Source organism: Chlorocebus sabaeus, chromosome 23 (assembly GCF_047675955.1).
Source record: "Chlorocebus sabaeus isolate Y175 chromosome 23, mChlSab1.0.hap1, whole genome shotgun sequence".
Taxonomy (NCBI): Eukaryota; Metazoa; Chordata; class Mammalia; order Primates; family Cercopithecidae; genus Chlorocebus; species Chlorocebus sabaeus.
Genome location: NC_132926.1, coordinates 71328272 through 71351525, shown reverse-complemented (window position 1 = coordinate 71351525; position 23254 = coordinate 71328272). Strand labels below are relative to the sequence as shown.

The 23254-nt window shown below is 35.2% G+C and overlaps 1 protein-coding gene across 3 annotated transcripts in view; it reads right to left on the bottom strand.

The window, feature by feature from the left end:
* TMEM232 (transmembrane protein 232) overlaps positions 1 to 23254 on the bottom strand; it is a 321957-nt gene that overhangs the window by 190735 nt on the left and 107968 nt on the right. For all 3 annotated transcript variants that reach the window (XM_073010774.1, XM_073010773.1, XM_008014110.3), the window contains exons 9-11: positions 22254 to 22387; positions 6028 to 6151; positions 4976 to 5225 (exon numbers count right to left, since the gene is read on the bottom strand). In XM_073010774.1, coding sequence (XP_072866875.1) covers positions 4976 to 5225; positions 6028 to 6151; positions 22254 to 22387 — 508 coding nt within the window. The remainder of the gene's footprint in view (positions 1 to 4975; positions 5226 to 6027; positions 6152 to 22253; positions 22388 to 23254) is intronic.

The following is a 23254-nucleotide window of genomic DNA, read 5'->3' as shown; positions in this document are numbered from 1 at the left end:
GAAATCAGGGAAGATCTAAAATCGATACCCTAACATCACAGTTAAAAGAACAAGAGAAGCAAGAACAAACAAATTCAAAAGTGAGCAGAAGACAAGAAATAACTAAGATCAGAGCAGAACTGAAGGAGATAGAGACATGAAAAACCCTTCAAAAAAAATCAATGAATTCAAGAGCCAGTTTTTTTGTAAAGAATAACAAAATAGATAGAACACTAGCCAGACTATTAAAGAAGAAAAGAGAGAAGAATCAAATAGATGCAATAAAAAATGATAAAGGGGATATCACCACTGATCCCACAGAAATACAAACTACCATCACAGAATACTATAAACACCTCTATGCAAATAAACTAGAAAACCTAGAAGAAATGGATAAATTCGTGGACACATATACCATTCCAAGACTAAATCAGGAAGAAGTCGAATCTCTGAAGAGACAAATAACAAGTTCTGAAATTGAGACAGTAATTAATAGCCTACCAACCAAAAAAAAAAAAAAGCCCAGAACCAGACGGATTCACAACCAAATTCTACCAGAGGTACCCAAGAGGAGCTGGTAACATTCCTTCTGAAACTATTCTAAACAATAGAAACATGGGGACTCCTCCCTAACACATTTTACGAGGCCAGCATCATCCTGATACCAAAACTCGGCAGAGACACAACAAAAAAAAGATTTCAGGCCAATATCCCTGATGAACATCGATGTGAAAATCCTCAGTAAAATACTAGCAAACAAAAGCAGGCAGCACATAAAAAGCTTATCCACCACGATCAAGTCAGCTTCATCCCTGAGATGCAAGGCTGGTTCAACATATGCAAATCAATAAACATAATCCATCACATAAACAGAACCAATGACAAAAGCCACATGATTATCTCAATAGATGCAGAAAAGGCCTTTGATAAAATTCAACACCCCTTAATGCTAAAAGCACTCAATAAATTGGGTATTGATAAACATATCTCAAAACGATAAGAACCATCAGTAACAAACTCATAGCCAATATCATACTGAATAGGCAAAGGCTAGAAGTATTCCTTTGACAATTGGTACAAGACAAGAATGCCCTCTCTCACCACTCCTATTTAACATCATATTGGAAGTTCTGGCCAGGGAAATCAGGCAAGATAAAAAAATAAAGGGCATTCAAATAGGAATAGAGGAAGTCAACTTCTCTCTGTTTGCAGATGACATGATTGCATATTTAGAAAACCCTGACTCAGCCCAAAAACTCCTCAAGTTGATAAGCAACTTCAGCAAACTCTCAGGATACAAAATTAATTTGCAAAAATTACTAGCATTCCTATACACCAATGATAGAGAGCCCAATCATGAGTGAACTCACATTCACAATTGCTACACAGAAAATAAAATACCTAGGAATCAAACTTAAAAAGGATGTGAAGGACCTCTTCAAGGAGAACTACAAACCACTGCTCAAGGAAATAGGAGAGGACACAAACAAATGGAAAAACATTCCATGTTCATGGATAGGAAGAATCAATATCATGAAAATGGCAATACTGCCCAAATTAATTTAAAGATTCAATACTATTCCCATTAAGCTATCATTGACTTTCTTCATAGAACTATAAAAAACTACATTAAATTTCCCATGGAACCAAAAAAGAGTCTGTATAGCCAAGAAAATGCTAAGCAAAAAAGAACAAAGCTGGAGGCATCATGCTACCTGACTTCAAACTATACTACAAGGCTATAGTAACCAAAACAGCAAGGTAATGGTACAAAAACAGATATATAAACCAGTGGAACAGAACCGAGGCTTCAGAAATAACACAACACACCTACAATCATCTGATCTTTGACAAACCTGACAAAAACAAGCAATGGAAAAAGGATTCCCTATTTAATAAATGGTGCTGGGAAAAATGGCTAGGCATATGCAGAAAAGTGAAACTGGACCCCTTACTTAAAACTTATACAAAAATTAACTCAAGATGGGTTAAAGACTTAAATGGAAGATCTAAAACCACAAAATCCCTAGAAGAAAACCTAGGCAATACCGTTCAGGACATAGGCACGGGCAAAGACTTCATGACTAAAACAACAAAAGCAATGGCAACAAAAGCCAAAATTGACAAATGGGATCTAATTAAACTAAAGAGCTTCTGTGCAGCAAAGGAAACTACCATCAGAGTGAACAGGCAACCTACAGAATGGAAGAAAATTTTTTCAGTCTATCTTTCTGACAAAGGTCTAATATCCAGAATCTACAAGGAACTTGAACAAATTTACAAGAAAAAACAAACAACCTCATCAAAAAGTAGACAAAGGATATGAACAGACACTACTCAAAAGAAAACATTTATGTGGCCAACAAGCATATGAAAAAAGCTCATCACCACTGGTCATAAGAGAAATATAAATTAAAACCACAATGAGATACTATCTCATACCACTTAGAATGGCGATCATTAAAAAGTCAGGAAACAACAGATGCTGGAGAAGATCTGGAGAAAGAGAAATGCTTTTACACTGTTGGTGGGAGTGTAAATTAGTTCAACCATTGTGGAAGACAGTGTGGAGATTCCTCAAGGATCTAGAACCAGAAATACCATTTGACCCAGCAATTGCATTACTGGGTATACACCCAAAGGCTTATAAATCATTCTACTATAAACACATGCACACATATGTTTATTGCAGCACTATTCACAATAGCAAAGAGTTGGAACCAACCCAAATGCCCATCAATGGTTGCCTGGATAAAGAAAATGTGGCACATATACACCACGGAATACTACAGAGCCATAAAAAGGAATGAGTTCATGTCCTTTGTGGGGACATGAATGAAGCTAGAAACCATCATTCTCAGCAAACTAACACAGGAACAGAAAACCAACTGTTTTCTGTTCTCAACACACTGGTGAGAACCAGTAGGTTCTCACTCATAAGTGGGAGTTGAACAATGGAAACCCATGAACACAGGGAGGGGAACGTCACACACCTGGGCCTGTCAGGGGTTGGGGACAAGGGAAGGGAGGGCATTAGGACAAATACCTAATGCATGAGGGGCTTAAAACCAAGAAGATGGGTTTTAAAACCACCATGGCACATGTATACCTATATAACAAGCCTGCAAGTTCTACATATGTATCCCGGAACTTAAAGTATAATAATACATTTTAAAAATCAGACTGTTGAGGAGGAAAAAAATGTGAGTTTCGTGAGTGTCCACAGAAACGTGCAATCCCATCATCATAAGATTATGCCAGAGTGCAGGGGGTCATGAGCAAAGGGAGGCCAAGAGGTTTCTGGGAGTAAAGATTCTTCCCATGGAGGGTCTTTTCTGGACCTACCACTAGAGGTCAGGAAAAACTAACCTACATAGGCAGACAAGCCTTGAAGGCCAACATTGTAGATGAGTCTGTTTAGTAGTGGTTTAAAAATCATGTATTGAGGTGCTATGTAGGAAAATTTCTGACATTCTGAATAATTAAAATTGTGAACAGCAAAAGAAATTAATACCTTCATTTATCTTCACTTTATTAATAATATAAACATGGAAGAAATACAATTTATGTACTTAAGAATAAAGATCTGTTTAAAATTGGCACCAATAAAAAAATAAAAGCTTGAAAAGTGGGAAAAGGTCACACTAATTACACTCAGAAGCTAGGTTTCAATATATTGATTAAGCCAAAAATATATCGAAGGCAATTTAAACATAGTGAGCAAGTTTTTGAGAATGAAATTTCTATCTACTTCTAAAGTCTTACTATTTAAAATTATATTCAATCATAATTTCTCCAAAAATCAGTGAATTATGGTTTTGGCTAAAGACAATATCTTACTTCTTTAAATCCTTCCAAAATCTTGCAATTATATCTGAAATTTAATGATGTGTTTAATTACATTATAAATCCACTATCATAATTGCTTACCTATTATGTGTTATGATGCTAGATGCTGGGTTAATAGAAATAGAATTCAGACATGATTCTTCAGTATCAATTATCTCAGCATTTAATGGAAGTGAGAGTCACATACACAATAGTCTATAGTAATATATAAATTGCAATTATTTTTCACAATAAATCTATAAAGTTTTATTCAACCAAAAAAGACTACTTTGAGTTAATATTGTCCCCATACTACTCTTTGAAAAACCAAAATATTTTATTCTGTTATCTCCCATAAATACAGTAGCAAAATGACCTTTAGTCCTGAGACATAAGACAGCTACTATTTGATGGACTATAAGATGTCAGGTGTGAATATTGTACTAGAATATTTGAGTGAAGTAATTGTAGAGAAATCCTCTGGGCAGGAAAAGAACAAGAGGGAAACAGTAAATGCCTAGAGAAAATGGAAGAAAGAAGATAAATCCTATGGGGAACAAAATAAAAATAAAGAGGAAATAAACTTCATATAAACTACCCAGGTTTGCCTAAATCCATTTTTTGTTTTCAAGGAATATAATTTGAATCATCAGTCAACTGAAACTAATTTTTATTTCAGTTGTTTTAAAATTATTGGTAAAAATTTTCTGGCTGGGCGCAGTGGTTCATGAATGTAATCCCAGCACTTTGGGAGGCAGACGTGGTGGATCACTTGAGGTCAGGAGTTTGAGACCAGCCTGGCCAACATGGCAAAACCCCAGCTCTACTAAAAATACAAAATTTAGCCAGGCATGGTGGCAAGTGCCTGTAGTCCCAGCTACTTGGGAAGCTGAGGCAGGAGAAAGGCTTGAAGCAGAGGAGGAGGTTACAGTGAGCAGAGATCACGCCACTGCACTGCAGCCTTGGTGACAGAGTGACACCTGGTTTCAAAAAAAAAAAAAAAAAAGAAAGAAAGAAAAAGAAATCATGTTATATTCTTCCAAAATTTGTAGAAATTTAAAATTATTTGTTATTTCTAAATATCAACTTTTTGTAAAATGCTTATTACCATATGTAGACAGTGACACTTAAAAATATTACTCATCCAAGTTAAAAACAATCTACTTACAATTCTCTGACATTTTTGAAGAGAAATATTCCAAAAGACTTAAAATACTTGCTTCCTTTAATTCTGGAGGGACTGATTTGTCCAAGCGTAAAATATTTTTTCGTGAACTTTTACATTGACAGAAACCAATTAGAGCAGTTTTTCGCAAATCAGAAGTGGCTGCATACAAGCAGATTTCTGCAAGAATTATTGTATATATGTAGACTACATTCCAGGCCCAGGAAAAATCATCTACCTTGTAACTTTCTCCCTGAAATAAAATAGATATCCAATCATCAAAGTATGTCTTTGCATATCCATAACTATATAGTGTACTTATAATAATTGTTAAAAGACCACAATAAACTAATATTTCTAAATGTGTTCATTAAAAAATGGGTTTACCATGAGTAGACTGCACAAAATACGGTTCAAAGAATAAAAAATATAGACAGCTAATAATTATACAAAGAACAACTTCACAATTTAATTAGCAGTCAATGGAATGTAAATTAATTCAATGAGATACTATTTTCCATATCATATTCAAAAGGAACCTTTTGATGTACAGCTCAATTCTAATGTGTGACACTTTCATTTATTGTTCATAGGAATGCAAGAAAGTTATTAATATATCTTATGGAGAAAAGTTTGGACATCTTGCCCAAAAACTTTGAAAGAAACTTCACAGTCTTTCACTTGGTAATTTAATTTTATTAGCCTACTGTAAATAAATAGAAGTGTTGATAGAGATTTTACGTATGAGAATAACAATTCAACATTACTTATAATTAACTGTGAACAAATAGAAACAAATTTAATAACCAACAATACAGAAATATTTCAATAAGTGATCTTACCCCAACCAAATTATAAATTTTAATATTAGGTAATGAAAATGAAAAATGTTTATGATAAATGGTAACTGTGAATTTGCTTTTATATTTAATTAAATTTATTATTATAAAGTTATGCATATTATATACCCTAATACAATATACAATTTAAATAGTGGCAAAAATGAAATCTGTTTCTCTTCGGTTCTCTTTTCACATATAAATTAGCAATGTTACCTGATTTTGAACAGACATAATGCTTGAAACAAAATCTCTCACTATGTCCATTAAAGCTTTCAAGCAGGCCATGTTTAATTTGGCAGCCTCCCCAAGGACCAGTAAAGCCAGTACTGAATCCAACCTGAAAATTTTATGGACGAAAGAATAAAGATTGTAATGGAAAATAATAATAATCAACTTTTTAATGTAAAAAAAGGTAATAGGTCAGAGGAAATGCATGTCTGGATTACAAGATATATTTATTTTCAATAAAGATTAGTATTGGTTCTCACTTATTATGGTAAAAATCTTCAAAGAAGAGACACATTTTGGTAATATGTTTGAGTTCAGAATAGTGCTCTGACAAATCTGAGTAATAAATACTACATATAATCACATTTCTTCATAGATCCTGAACAACAGGCAATCAAGGGCTCTGGTTGTAGAGTACCCCCAAAAACTCACAATAGGTTTTAATGTTTAACCTCTTGCAACTGATTCCACAAGGTGAATTTCAAGAGAGTGTTTTCTTCTCAAAACAGAGCAATTTTTTAAAAACCGCCTTCTTCTAAGATACTCCAAAGATTCAACACTCTTTGATTTTGGAAAAAGCACAATTTCTCAAAATAAAATTTATATTTCACATGAATAGAAGACTAAGTATTATTTTTTAAATATTAAAAAACTGGGAAATCACACAAGAATTTATTAGTTATAAATGTACATATATTTTGAATGTTTTGAAAATTATATATTTGTGATATTTTTACTTAAACAAAAAATAGTTTGAAAAAGAACTGATAAGAGCTCAAATTAAAAATTACTTTGGTCTATAGCTGTTTACTGTCTTGATTTGTAGGCCATTAATAAATTTAAAAGTTAGTATATTTTACAAGATTATTTGAATTTCACAACTGTGATATTTCAGGCCCATAAGTTCAAGGTCATCATCATTTTCTAAATCAAACCATTCTTATCATGAAAATCAAAGACAATTCTTTATATTAAATAGGACTTTACAGATATCAATGTGCTTTCACATAAATTATTTCATTTGATTTGAAAAACAATTTTTGACACATTTAAGATTTCTCTAGATCTTTTTTCATACTAGGCAACTGAGACATAAATAGGTCCGAAGGACTTGTCCAAGTTCCCTTTTTAAACTAGATTAGTTGTAACTCAAGTTTTCTCCCACCAAGAAGTATTTTCTGTCTTGCAATTCTGCTTTTCTAAACCATTACATAAACGTCAATATTTAATCTTAGTGTGGCAGGTGCTGCCTATTGTCCTACCTAATACTAGTTTTCTCCTTTTCTAATGGAACATGCATTTTGTTCAAAATGGCAATATGCTCAATTACGTTAGCCCCCTCAAGATGGAATTCTCTGTATCTTGGTTGGAGTAGTGATTACATGAGTGTATACATTTCCCCAGGGTCATAGACCTGTGTACATAAATGTATGACGTTCATTGTATCTAATTTATATTTCAGTAAGTTTGATTTAAAATTGACTGCCTAGACTCCCTTGAAGATTGGAATAGCCATACAGTGTAGATTTGGTTAATCAGCTAGAAAAGGAAGCATATTATGAAGACTTCCAGGCAAGCTATTATTTTTCTGGTTAAGAAAAAAAAATTTTAATTAAATAACAGGTGTTATTTTTCTCCTTTGCTCATCCTCTTCTTCCTGCTTGTAGTGCATATATTCCATGATACCATAAGGCACAGCAGCCTTCTTTCAACAAGGAGGATAAAAATCACCTGCTATAAAGACAGAAAAGGAAGCTAGAAGAAGCTTGGGTCTTGAAGATTTCCTTAAGTACTCACATCAGCACTGCACTACTTGTCATGTGCAATAAAGAAAGCTCTGTTTGGTTATGCAATTGTAGTCAGGTTTCTGCCAAATAAAGAAGACGAAATCCTAATTGATGCACTTAACATGATGCTTATGAACATGAACTTTAGAGTCAGAAACATCAAGATGAAATCTTAGCTCTGCCACTAATTAGGCATATGATATAGGGCAACTTATGTATCCTCTGTCTTAATTTACTTGTCTATAAAGAAAATACAGTAAAACTCACTTTTTAGAGATTATTGTGAGATTTGAATGAAATACTCCATGTAAAATGTCAAGATTCAGAATGCTAAATTGAATTCAATTACAAACATACTATTTCTTTGACATAAAAAAGATATGAGTTTGATAACTTTCTCATTAAAGTCATAGAGTGACTGGAAGGAGAAGTCCATCCAGATGACCACCAAGAGGGAAACTAAGTCATTCCCCAGACTACTTATCATTTATACTTCATATTATGGTCAATTAAAAGAGAGGATACTCATAGAGTTCATAAAACTTCTTTTCCCTTGAATATACTTCATAATCAGAAGGTTTTGATTCTTCTTTTCTCTTTTAAGTCTGGAAAATTGTAGCTAACCTAGGATTGAACTATGGATTGAAAAAGATCCATCAGTGTTAGCCACCTATGGCAGAGAAATGCTTCACCAGAAACATGCTATTTTCAATTAATGCTGCTGATCACAAAATTGTCTGTGAATGAAAATGCTTTCATCAAAAACAGAAACATCAATACTTATAAAGTACAGTTTGTCAAAAACAAAAGTAAAATTGAAAATCAATGCACATAGAATGGAATTCAAATTGGATTAGGCTAGAAATTTCCATACAGCACTAGCTTCTTTGTGAATTCATTATAATACAGAAAGTCTCAAGTATCAGCATATTGACTTGGTTTTACATTGCCGTGAAATTAAAGTTGTACAAAATAATATGCAAGTATTATAGATTTCCTCTAATTTTGTAAATAAAGAAACTGAGCCAGAGTTTTACTGGCTTGTCTAAAATAATGATATATACATACACACATGCACACATTTATAGAAGTTAGAAACATCAGCATTAAAAGTTTTCCTAGATTCTTCTTACTCCTCTATATCCATTTCCTCAATTAGAAGATTTTAATGTTTAAATGGAATTAAAATATCTAAGTAGCAACCCTTGCCAACTTATTTCAACATTGCAACACATATTCCAGTAAGCACTGACAATGTCAAAAATCCACATGATCCCGAAAACAGAATGAGACATCACTAATAATAGCAACTTACAGGGAATTTCCATAAACCATAAAGCTGATGAAGCTAAAGCAATAAGGAGCAACCACATGCCACTTCTTGAAACACAGCAACCTTGTTTTCCCAAAAAAAGTAAGAGAAAAAAACATTTTTTAAAAATAATAATCTCTACTGTTTACCCTGTTTTGCATAGAATCAGAGAAAGTGCCGCCAATCCTTTATCTTGAGATACTGATTTTTTTAAGTAGTGAGAGTATTATTCCTGGGTTCATTCTCATCTCTCCGTATTTATTCAGAGATGATAACATCCTGGTAATGAAAAGGGTAGTATACAGTGTCTATACGCATGTAGGATGGGAGAAGGCAGGAGGGAGGACGATAAAATTGGAATACAGAAGTGCATTTTTTCCTCACAGGTAAACTATCAAAGAGTAAGGAGAACACAGGAAGCTCCCTGATCATTTTACACAGTGAGTGTTGTAATTTTTACCAACTTTGTTATGAATGCTGTGAATACAGACCTCTTATTTTAAAATATCATTTTTATATATTTCTCCTGGTTCTAGAATAAGTAACTGGAAAGTGAAGAAGAGGGACCTATACAAGACCGAGGAAAATAGATTACAGAAAAGGCTAAAAAGAATATTAGTCTCAGTACTCAGAGAGGGTCATAATTCTGAAAATGATTTCTTACAGGAACTAGAAGTTATTTTTACAAGACATGTAGGCATCTTTAATAAAGCCCAGGAATAATAAACCACAATAAAAAGCCTTGATGCTTAGATGAAAGGTAGTAGAGTAAGATAAGAGATTGCAAAGAATTTAAAATGTAAAAATATAATTAAAATCCATAGTTGAGGAAGTTAACTACAGAAATAACAGAGAAAAGTCTTTCATAATTTAGAGGAAAATGTGGAAAGCATACCTATTACTATCTAAGTACAGAAGGAAGGAAGGAAGGAAGGAAGGAAGGAAGGAAGGAAGGAAGGAAGGAAGGAAGGAAGGGAGGGAGGGAGGGAGGGAGGGAGGAAAGAAGGGGAGGGAGGGAGGTAGGAAGGTGAGTGAGTGAAGGGAGGGAGAAAAATTTTAAGTTATGAAGTAAATGGGGCCCAACTAAAGAAAAATATTTCTAATAACAAAAAGTCCAAAATTTAATGCAGCTATCCATGAGAAATATATGGGTTTTCCCACCATAATGTAAAAAATAAAATAAAAATAAATAAATAAAAAACCCTAAGCATCAGATAGGCAGAAGTTGGGAACACATATGAACTATGAGTAGTCAATACAACACCTTGAAAAAATGTAGACCAGCAGCCATAGTATTTGTGCACAGCTTCTCAGAGTGAAGTTTCTCTCTAGGTAAAGCACAGGATTTGCCTCAATAGGCTCCTAACTTGGACAAGAAAGGGTGCCAGTTAACTCCTGCTTACTAAATCACAAAGAGGTTCCTAAAAAATTCTGGACTGAAAATTAAACAGATTAAAAAAAAGAGGACTGATGACTTTGAATATCTCATCATAACTGTGTTAGGAAACAGCATAGCAACATTTAGAGATTTGAAGGAGGAATCAAACAAAAAATAAACACTGTAATCATAGAAGTCTATTACCAGACAAAATGTACATCATACTTTTTAGGGAAAAAATAAATGGTGATAAATGTTATAGCTAGTCAAAGTTTGTATATAATCATGGCCTTACCTAATATAATAAGCAATCAAAAAACATATTTAGAAATTTATTCAAGCTAAGAAAGAAATGAATAGTATTGAACAGTTTAAGAAAGGAAAATCATAGTGTTAAATAGCTGCAGGTGAGTAGAAGAAAAATAGGTAAGTTTTAATAAATAAAAATAATTTTATAAATATGACCAAATAATTAAATGCAGATATATAAATCATTCTTTAAGGAGAAGACAGAACATTTGAAATAATTAGTTAACTATAATGTTATCAGAACTCAAGATTATATTAACAGACTAGGAAGGGGAGAATTCATGTAAATAAATTTGTCTTGGTCTTTACTGCACACGGAGAAGAGGGCAGTCAGCACTTCATTCTTGATTTTTACTACTTAGGGAAACTAGTTTATGAATAAATTTACTTTGCTATTGCCTGATTTTTTTACTCAGAAAAAAATGGATGACAAAAATGTAGGCTTTAGGCTGTCTGTTAAAAGGATTTTTCTCCTGCTTACAGGACTTCATTCTTTGAGTTCCAGGGAAGCTGGTGTGGGAGAGTGAAGGGATGGAGCCTCAGACAAGTAATGACTGCCCTCTCATCAGAGAAGGCAGAGGTGGGGCGCTAATTGTTTCCCTCCACCCAGACCCATCAGGCTTTTCTTGCTATTGATTGGTTGGTGGTAATTAATCCTACTTGCAGAATCTTTCAGTCATCATTTTTGTTTTAATTTTTTTCAACATAATGGCAATTTATGAGACACTGATTGGGGTTGCAGCCTCTGTTATCACGTAAAATAGTTCTTATTAAATAATTTTAAGCTGGAGAGTGTTGTAGTCACAGTTATGCTATAGCCCTGGCAGCATAGTATATGACAGATTGTTGAGGGGAAGAACGTAAGGCAAGGAGACAAGTTAAAAAGCTACAATAGTCAAGAGACAGTAAGAGCCCAAACCAAGGTCATGACAGTGGGAACAGAGAGCAGAGGAACAGTTTTGAAGTGTAGTTAATGTACGTACAACACTGTCAGATCCTGAACTGGATGGAGAAAGTGAGATGGAGAAGATAAGATGTCTGATTTGGTTAGCTGGAGGAAAGGGCATGACGATGTGTACTGAGGTAGAAATTCAGGAGGTAGGAGCCTGACTGGGGGAAAAATTAGTTCAAATATGAACTGGCAGGACATGGAAGGGAAGAACTACAGTCTAATAGGTGTTTTTCATATTACTTATCTCATTTAAATCTTTCAAAAGCTCTTTGAGGTGGCTGTTATCTCAATACAACTGCTAAACAGACCCTGGGGTTCACAGAGGTGAAGCAACATTCAAAATTACACAGGAAGCAAAAGACAAGACTAAAATTCACGTCTTCTGGTTTCAGGTTGCATTGCTTTTTTGCTGTACAATAATGTAGCAGCATATATAGTGGTTATAGTGGGTATTTACCTGATACAGACTAAGTTATAATTGGCTCCAGGGATCAAAGGATCAATAAGAAATCCAAGAAATGAATCAAGAAGCATCAAGGAAATAAACAAACAAGGAGAATCTACATTGACATTTCAGTTCACAAGAAATTAAGGAGTATTGATGCAAACTTTTGTTTGAATGGTCTAGGTTAGACCATCACATGGACATTATAATTAGTAGGATCAAGGATATAAATAAAGTGGATATCAGTGATCTAACTGAAAAGGAAGTGCCTTGCCACCCATACAAAGCACTGAATTCCTTGTTTCATTCATTTCAATGCAAACATAAACACTGTATGTCTGGAAAACGCTTGCCATGTTCAAGACAGCTTTAAATTGTCAAGCTTTTTTTGGAATACACTTATGGAGCACATTAAATCAGTTATTTTGTGTTGGAAGATACAATTTTATGTCATACTGCTTGAATGAAATGCCATACTGCCTTTCTCAGCAGTCTTCACTGGCTAATAATTCAATTATAAACACAATTCATTATTTTCATGTTAGATTAGAAAGCCTTTTGCGTTGACTTGAGCTATCTCCCCAGAGCAAATGGTGCCGTTTATAAAAGGCCAAACCACAGGGTGGAGCATTGAGAGTATGAAGCATCATATAAAATTTAACTGCATTAAATGGAAATCTGCCTTCCAGCAAGCTGCTTATCTCCAGCTATGGGCAGATAAAGGTCAATGCATGGCAGCTGGGAGGGGGTTCCTGCAGTCTCTTTTTCTTTACTTCATCGGGTTTACAATTTATTGTCTTCTGTGTATTCTTTCCCCAGATTTTCCCTGTCCCCCAGCGAGGCTGCTCTAATTCTCTGATTGCCTTCCTTGAGTCCTTTTGTGGATCCTGAACCTGTTCTTTTCCAGGCTTAGCTGAAACCATTAGCTTCTATTTGTTTCTTTTTGTATTGTAGGATCTTTATAAAAGGGGTTATAAGAAGTCACGCAGGTAGATACATGATGAATTATCTACTGACCAATAGCATCAGAAATGGGCAGATGAGTATATTTCACTTTCATGGGCACAAGCACAAGCAATTTTTGCCACTATAAATAAAATTTCTTCAGGTACTTCAGTTGAATGGTCTCTTTGCTTTCTAAATCTCAGAACATTTGTTCAACATTATGCTACTTTCCTGAGATGTACAGCAAATGAAATTGCTCAGGTTACTGCTGCTAATGGTCACTGGCATTGAATTTTAGGTGTTAAACCAGAGGTGTCTTCCACCAAGTGTCACAATTTTAAGACTATTTGGTCCAGCAAATCCTGATGAAGTCTTAATGTATCATCAGGGCCTGGTGCCTCAATATTTCTTTTTCATTCTAAATGCATGCAGTTCATTTTCTTAATTTTTTGCATGTACCCAGTGGTATCTTAGGAGTATATGAGACCAATATTAAAGATTCTCTAGAAATATAAAATCATTTCTGGTTTTATTTTGGTAATTATATTACAGTGTGTATTGTTTATTTGGAGTAATGGCCTCTTCACACCTATATAGGCCTTTATATAAATAAATATTTTGTAAGGAGAAAAGTTGATTTTAAAATATTTGTTATAATGTTACAATTAACAGAATAGTTAGTCAAATTGCTAACCTAAAAACACAAATTAGTCTTTTAATGTCAATAGTTTTTGTTTGCTAGAGTCAACTAATTTTTTTTAAAAAGTTTAAATCTTTTCCTTAAAATAAAAAAATAATAAATATAAAAAATAGAATCAAAATCATTTGGTAGTACTGTTTTAAGCAATTATTGTTTTCCTTTCTGTTATGAGCACTCATTGTGTTTTTCACTTTACTCCTCTGTTAACTGAGCATTGTCTAAACACTGCTATCCCCTTCTTCATTTGATAATTTCCAAAATATTCTCTCAGAAAAAGAAAAGTCAGGATTCAGTGACAAGTTGTCTCAAAGCAGTTATCTGCTTAACAACGCAACTAGCATGACAGTTGAATGATACATTGGAGAGAGTGCTATATCAAAACTCTTAAAATCTGGTTCCACTCATCAATAAGCCTAATAAACTTGGCCTCAGTTTCTTTATATTTAAAATAAAAATAGTTTTGTATTGTCTCAAATGCCCTACATTTATAAAATACTAAGTATTTTTTAAAAACTGGTTCATCAATGCTTGCAACCGTAAACACAAATCATTAGCAAGTTAAATTAAATAGATGTGGATGCAATATAGCAAAACCTAAAAATCGGTTAAAGAAAGAATTGAATTCCACCATTCGATATTCTTAATCAGCTACATTTACTGTTTTGGCAATCATTTAAACTTGTTTATCTGGTAATTATTAGAGTACTTTTTAAATAAATTTGACAAAGTCACACAACATTTATTTTTAGATGTTAAAATACAATTTTAGTTGTGTTGTAAATACAGTTAGAGTTTTCCAAGAGCTTAAGTAGTTCTAGTCGTTTGTCATTTTGAAAAAGAAATTAAATATTTGAATCTCCTACAACTTACTTTCTATCATTAAAAAGGATCTGAAAGAATCACCACAACTTCCAGAATAACCTAATTAGCACCAATGAGAACCTCTAAATTTTGTTGTTTTTAGGAGTTCTGTATTAAAATATATTAAGTAAAATTATATTAAGTGCTATTTGTAGTAAATATAATCTATTTGCATTTTAGTTTCATATTTATAAATACTATTCTTTATTTTTAAAATGTAAAAAATATTGCAATCTTTGTCAAACTGCAATACTCATTAGGTGTCTCCCATTAAACTATGAGACAGAACAAATTATTGATGAACTCTAATCTAAAGTATTTTTAAGGAAAGTAGGTAAACAAAGCGACTGGGAAGCTCGAACTGGGTGGAGCTCACAGCAGCTCAAGGAGTCCTGCCTGTCTCTGTAGACTCCACCTCTGGGGACAGGGGACAGCTAAACAACAACAACAACAAAAAAGCAGCTGAAACCTCTGCAGATGCAAACGACTCTGTCTGACAGCTTTGAAGAGAGCAGTGGATCTCCCAACACGGAGGTTGAGATCTGAGAACGGACAGACTGCCTACTCAAGTGGGTCCCTGACCCCTGAGTAGCCTAACTGGGAGGCATCCTCCACTAGGGGCAGACCGACACCCCACACCTCACACGGTGGAGAACACCCCTGAGAGGAAGCTTCCAAAACAAGAATCAGACAGGTACACTCGCTGTTCAGCAATATTCTATCTTCTGCAGCCTCTGCTGCTGATACCCAGGCTAACAGGGTCTGGAATGGACCTCAAGCAATCTCCAACAGACCTACAGCTGAGGGTCCTGACTGTTAGAAGGAAAACTAACAAACAGGAAGGACACTCACCCCAAAACCCCATCAGTACGTCACCATCATCAAAGACCAGAGGCAGATAAAATCACAAAGATGGGGAAAAAGTAGGGCAGAAAAGCTGGAAATTCAAAAAATAAGATCGCATCTCCCCCTGCAAAGGAACGCAGGTCATCGCCAGCAACGGATCAAAGCTGGACAGAGAATGATTTTGACGAGATGAGAGGAGAAGCCTCCAGTCCATCAAACTTCTCAGAGCTAAAGGAGGAATTACGTACCCAGCGCAAAGAAACTAAAAATCTTGAAAAAAAAAGTGGAAGAATTGATAACTAGAATAATCAATGCAGAGAAGGCCATAAAAGAACTGACAGAGATGAAAACCATGACACAAGAAATACGTGACAAATGCACAAGCTTCAGTAACCGACTCGATCAACTGGAAGAAAGAGTATCAGCGATTGAGGATCAAATGAATGAAATGAAGCGAGAAGAGAAATCTAAAGAAAAAAGAAGAAAAAGAAATGAACAAAGCCTGCAAGAAGTATGGGATTATGTAAAAAGATCAAATCTACGTCTGATTGGGGTGCCTGAAAGTGAGGGGGAAAATGGAACCAAGTTGGAAAACACTCTTCAGGATATCATCCAGGAGAACTTCCCCAACCTAGTTTGGCAGGCCAACATTCAAATTCAGGAAATACAGAGAACACCACAAAGATACTCCTCGAGAAGAGCAACTCCAAGACACATAATTGCCAGATTCACCAAAGTTGAAATGAAGGAAAAAGTCTTAAGGGCAGCCAGAGACAAAGGTCGGGTTACCCACAAAGGGAAGCCCGTCAGACTAACAGCAGATCTCTCGGCAGAAACTCTACAAGCCAGAAGAGAGTAGGGGCCAATATTCAACATTCTTAAAGAAAAGAATTTTCAACCCAGAATTTCATATCCAGCCAAACTAAGTTTCATAAGTGAAGGAGAAATAAAATCCTTTACAGATAAGCAAATGCTTAGAGATTTTGTCACCACTAGGCCTGCCTTAAAAGAGACCCTGAAGGAAGCACTAAACATGGAAAGGAACAACCGGTACCAGCCACTGCAAAAACATGCCAAAATGTAAAGACCATCCAGGCTGGGAAGAAACTGCATCAACTAACGAGCAAAATAACCAGTTAATATCATAATGGCAGGATCAAGTTCACACATAACAACATTAGCCTTAAATGTAAATGGACTAAATGCTCCAATTAAAAGACACAGACTGGCAAACTGGATAAAGAGTCAAGACCCATCAGTTTGCTGTATTCAGGAGACCCATCTCACATGCAGAGACATACATAGGCTCAAAATAAAGGGATGGAGGAAGGTCTACCAAGCAAATGGAGAACAAAAAAAGCAGGGGTTGCAATACTAGTCTCTGATAAAACAGACTTTAAACCATCAAAGATCAAAAGAGACAAAGAAGGCCATTACATAATGGTAAAGGGATCAATTCAACAGGAATGGCTAACTATCCTAAATATATATGCACCCAATACAGGAGCACCCAGATTCATAAAGCAAGTCCTTAGAGACTTACAAAGAGACTTAGACTCCCATACAATAATAATGGGAGACTTCAACACCCCACTGTCAACATTAGACAGATCAACGAGACAGAAAGTTAACAAGGATATCCAGGAATTGAACTCATCTCTGCAACAAGCAGACCTAATAGATATTTACAGAACTCTCCACCCCAAATCAACAGAATATACATTCTACTCAGCACCACATCACACTTATTCCAAAATTGACCACATAATTGAAGTAAAGCACTCCTCAGCAAATGTACAAGAACAGAAATTATAACAAACTGTCTCTCAGACCACAGTGCAATCAAACTAGAACTCAGGACTAAGAAACTCAATCAAAACCACTCAACTACATGGAAACTGAATAACCTGCTCCTGAATGACTACTGGGTACACAATGAAATGAAGGCAGAAATAAAGACGTTCTTTGAAACCAATGAGAACAAAGATACAACATACCAGAATCTCTGGGACACATTTAAAGCAGTGTGTAGAGGGAAATTTACCGCACTAAATGCCCACAAGAGAAAGCTGGAAAGATCTAAAATTGACACCCTAACATCACAATTAAAAGAACTAGAGAAGCAAGAGTAAACACATTCAAAAGCTAGCAGAAGGCAAGAAATAACTAAGATCAGAGCAGAACTGAAGGAGATAGAGACACAAAAAAACCCTCCAAAAAATCAGTGAATCCAGGAGTTGGTTTTTTGAAAAGATCAACAAAATTGATAGACCGCTAGCAAGACTAATAAAGAAGAAAAGAGAGTAGAATCAAATAGACGCAATAAAAAATGATAAAGGGGATATCACCACTGACCCCACAGAAATACAAACTACCATCAGAGAATACTATAAACACCTCTATGCAAATAAACTAGAAAATCTGGAAGAAATGGATAATTTCCTGGACACATACACCCTCCCAAGACTAAACCAGAAAGAAATTGAATTCCTGAATAGACCAATAGCAGGCTCTGAAATTGAGGCAATAATTAATAGCCTACCAACCAAAAGAAGTCCAGGACCAGATGAATTCACAGCTGAATTCTACCAGAGGTACAAGGAGGAGCTGGTACCATTCCTTCTGAAACTATTCCAATCAATAGAATAAGAGGGAATCCTTCCTAACTCATTTTATGAGGCCAACATCATCCTGATACCAAAGCCTGACAGAGACACCACAAAAAAAGAGAATTTTAGACCAATATCCCTGATGAACATCGATGCAAAAATCCTCAATAAAATACTGGCAAACCGGATCCAGCAGCACATCAAAAAGCTTATCCACCATGATCAAGTGGGCTTCATCCCAGGGATGCAAGGCTGGTTCAACATACACAAATCAATACACGTAATCCAGCATATAAACAGAACCAAAGACAAAAACCACATGATTATCTCAATAGATGCAGAAAAGGCCTTTGACAAAATTCAACAGCCCTTCATGCTAAAAACGCTCAATAAATTCGGTATTGATGGAACATATCTCAAAATCATAAGAGCTATTTATGACAAACCCACAGCCAATATCATACTCAATGGGCAAAAATTGGAAACATTCCCTTTGAAAACTGGCACAAGACAGGGATGCCCTCTCTCACCACTCCTATAAACATAGTGTTGGAAGTTCTGGCTAGGGCAATCAGGCAAAAGAAAGATATCAAGGGTATTCAGTTAGGAAAAGAAGAAGTCAAATTGTCCCTCTTTGCAGATGACATGATTGTATATTTAGAAAACCCCATTGTCTCAGCCCAAAATCTCCTTAAGCTGATAAGAAACTTCAGCAAAGTCTCAGGATACAAAATTAATGTGCAAAAATCACAAGCATTCTTACACACCAGTAACAGACAAACAGAGAGCCAAATCATGAATGAACTTCCATTCACAATTGCTTCAAAGAAAATAAAATACCTAGGAATCCAACTTACAAGGGATGTAAAGGACCTCTTCAAGGAGAACTACAAACCACTGCTCAGTGAAATAAAAGAGGACACAAACAAATGGAAGAACATACCATGCTCATGGATAGGAAGAATCAATATCATGAAAATGGCCATACTGCCCAAGGTTATTTATAGATTCAATGCCATCCTCATCAAGCTACCAATGAGTTTCTTCAGAGATTTGGAAAAAACTGCTTTATAGTTCATATGGAACCAAAAAAGAGCCCACATTGCCAAGACAATCCTAAGTCAAAAGAACAAAGCTGGAGGCATCACACTACCTGACTCAAACTATACTACAAGGCTACAGTAACCAAAACAGCATGGTACTGGTACCAAAACAGAGATATAGACCAATGGAACAGAACAGAGTCCTCTGAAATAATACCACACATCTACAGCCATCTGATCTTTGACAAAACTGAGAAAAACAAGAAATGGGGAAAGGATTCCCTATTTCATAAATGATGCTGGGAAAATTGACTAGCCATAAGTAGAAAGCTGAAACTGGATCCTTTCCTTACTCCTTATACGAAAATTAATTCAAGATGGATTAGAGACTTAAATGTTAGACCTAATACCATAAAAACCCTAGAAGAAAACCTAGGTAATACCATTCAGGACATACGCACGGGCAAGGACTTCATGTCTAAAACACCAAAAGCAACGGCAACAAAAGCCAAAATTGACAAATGGGATCTCATTAAACTAAAGAGCTTCTGCACAGCCAAAGAAACTACCATCAGAGTGAACAGGCAACCTACAGAATGGGAGAAAATTTTTGCAATCTACTCATCTGACAAAGGGCTAATATCCAGAACCTATAAAGAACTCAAACAAATTTACAAGAAAAAAACAAACAACCCCTACCAAAAGTGGGCAAAGGATATGAACAGACATTTCTCAAAAGAAGACATTCATACAGCCAACAGACACATGAAAAAATGTTCATCATCACTGGCCATCAGAGAAATGCAAATCAAAACCACAATGAGATACCATCTCACGCCAGTTAGAATGGCAATCATGAAAAAGTCAGGAAACAACAGGTGCTGGAGAGGATGTGGAGAAATAGGAACACTTTTACATTGTTGGTGGGATCGTAAACTAGTTCAACCATTATGGAAAACAGTATAGCCATTCCTCAAGGATCTAGAACTAGATGTACCATATGACCCAGCCATCCCATTTCTGGGTATATACCCAAAGGATTATAAATTATGCTGCTATAAAGACACATGCACACGTATGTTTATTGCGGCACTATTCACAATAGCAAGGACTTGGAATCAACCCAAATGTCCATCAGTGACAGACTGGATTAAGAAAATGTGGCACATATACACCATGGAATACTATGCAGCCATAAAAAAGGATGAGTTTGTGTCCTTTGTAGGGACATGGATGCAGCTGGAAACCATCATTCTCAGCAAACTATCGCAAGAACAGAAAACCAAACACCACATGTTCTCACTCATAGGTGGGAACTGAACAATGAGATCACTTGGACTCGGGAAGGGGAACATCACACACCGGGGCCTATCATGGGGAGGGGGGAGGCGGGTGGGATTGCATTGGGAGTTATACCTGATGTAAATGATGAGTTGATGGGTGCTGACGAGTTGATGGGTTCAGCACACCAACATGGCACAAGCATACATATGTAACAAACCTGCACGTTATGCACATGTACCCTAGAACTTGAAGTATAATAATAATAATAATAATAAAAGTGAACTCAGTATGTTGAAGAGATAACTGAACTATGTTCATTGCAGCATTATTCACAATAGCCAAGATATGTAATCAACCTACGTGTCCACTGACTGATGAATAAATAAAGTATGGTATATATACACAATGGAATACTATCCAGTCGTTAAAAAGTAGACAGTTCTGTCATTTATAAAAACATGCATGGACATTGAGGCATTATGCTAAATGAAATAAGCATTGGACAGAAAGATAAATACTGCATAATCTCACTTGTATGTGGAATCTATAGAAGCCGAACTTGTAGAACTAGATAGTAGAATGGTGTAAGGCTTGGGATGGAGTGTAAGGAAGATGGGGAAAAGAGGAGATGTCAGTCAAAGAGTGCAAAGTTTCAGTTAGACAGGAGGAATGAGTTCTAGTGATCTACTGCGCAGCATTGTGACTATGATAAAAAAAAATGTATCTTTCAAAAAGGCTAATAGAGTAAATTTTAATTATTCTTACCACCAAAAATCGATAAGGATGTGAGGTGATGGATATGTTAATAAGCTTGACTTACTCATTCCATATATCCTAACATATCATTGTACCTCATAAATATATAAAATTATTATTTGTCAATTTAAAAACTTTCCTACACTGAACTCATGCCGAAACTATGACTCTTCTTTTTCTCATCTTAAATTAACATATGTACAGGAGAAAACTAATATTTGTCAGTCAAGATTTATTTTTGGCTGGGTGCAGTGGCTCATACCTGTAATCCCAGAACTTTGGGAGGCTGAGATAGGCAGGTCACTTGAAGTCAGAAGTTGGAGAGAAGAGACCAGGCTAGGCAACATGGCAAGACCCTGTCTCTACTAAAAAAATAAAAAAAAGAAAGAAAGAAAAAAAACACCTACAAAAATAGCCAGCATGGTGGTGTATGCCTGTGGTCCCACCTACTTGGGAGGCTGAGCTGGGAGGACCACTTGAGCCCCAGGGATGGAGGTTGCAGTAAGCCGAGATCACAGCACTGCAGCACTGCATTCCAGCCTTGGTGATAGAGTGAGACCAAAAAAAAATTTTTTTAAGATTCATTTTTGTTATACATTATAAGTAAGGCATAAAGAAATACAGTATCAGTGTATTTTCTCCAACAGTATATTGTACTTCACTGCTTCTGTTTAACAACTTGGAATATAAAGGCTGTTTGCAAGGCAGGAATACATTTCTTGTCAATAAAAACTGCATTTAATAAAAAAAAAAACTATGCAGTGCATGCATGCATATCTAGCAAAACAGAAAAAGAGAGAAACAATGTATTGATGAAATGAATTAATACTAAACATGTAAATTGCCCTTGCCTTTGGAACTGAGATTATAAATTTGTTTCATAGTCAACTGAGGTGTGATTAACATTTAGGTACAAGGGTTATTTAACATTTAAGCACAAAGATTTCTCCATGAGTTACTTTGGATTTATAGGATCACTCTTACCAGCATTTCTTTTGAAGCTGTTTCTTATGGAAGATGAGATGTTCAAGCACATTATTCAACCGAGGACTGTTATTCTGAACACAAGACCAAGCAGCAACACAGTGCCAGAGCAGGTGGTTAATTTCATATCCTCCCTGATTAAATTGCAAATGTTTCAGGAATTAAAATATAAAAATATATGTGAGAAAGAATACTCTGACTTGAACAAACATGAAAATAAATTTTAAATATACAAATGAAAATTCATATTCTTTTACACTTTATATTTCACCAAGTGGAGCAATTTACATAAGCACATTTTTGAAGTACATATAGTTAACCTGAACCTAACGTATGTATTTTTCACATGGGTCCCTTGTGTTCAATGATGTCAGCTCTACAATATGGCAAAAATTCTGGATCCCATAAGAGATGGCTATTAGACACAATTGTGGTTTGTAGATTCTATGTGACTTAGTTCTCCCTGACACTTGAGAAAGAAGGAATGGGGAAAGTTTGAACAAAACACTAACAGCAAATCACGTTTTAAAATGTGGATTTCTACTTTAAGGACCAAAATATATGCCTAGCAAGACATCGTCAATGTCTGTTAAGTAACTATTCTTAAAGCCTAAAAATTCAGATAACAAATAAGCTGTTGTTTAGCTTTTTTCTTAGAGTGCTTCCCAACGGTTTTATACATTTAATTGGTCTACTAAAGTAATTGGTAGAAAATGATGACATAGCATTCTCTAAATTTTTGCCAACAGTGAAGATTCAAATACACATCCTGTGATAGGTAATCCAATTGTTAACTTAGTTGATACTTTGTGATTTTTATGTTAAAATGAAACAGAATCTAAAGGGCTTCATAATTCTTATTTATTATATAAAACAACATCAGGACTACAATTTAATTTTATGTTGAGTACTTTTCAGATAGAAGGCAAGAAGTTCATACATAAATTTTAAGCTATTTTAAGTTTCTAATAAAGAATTTAGTTAAGTCCCATAGTTGTGTA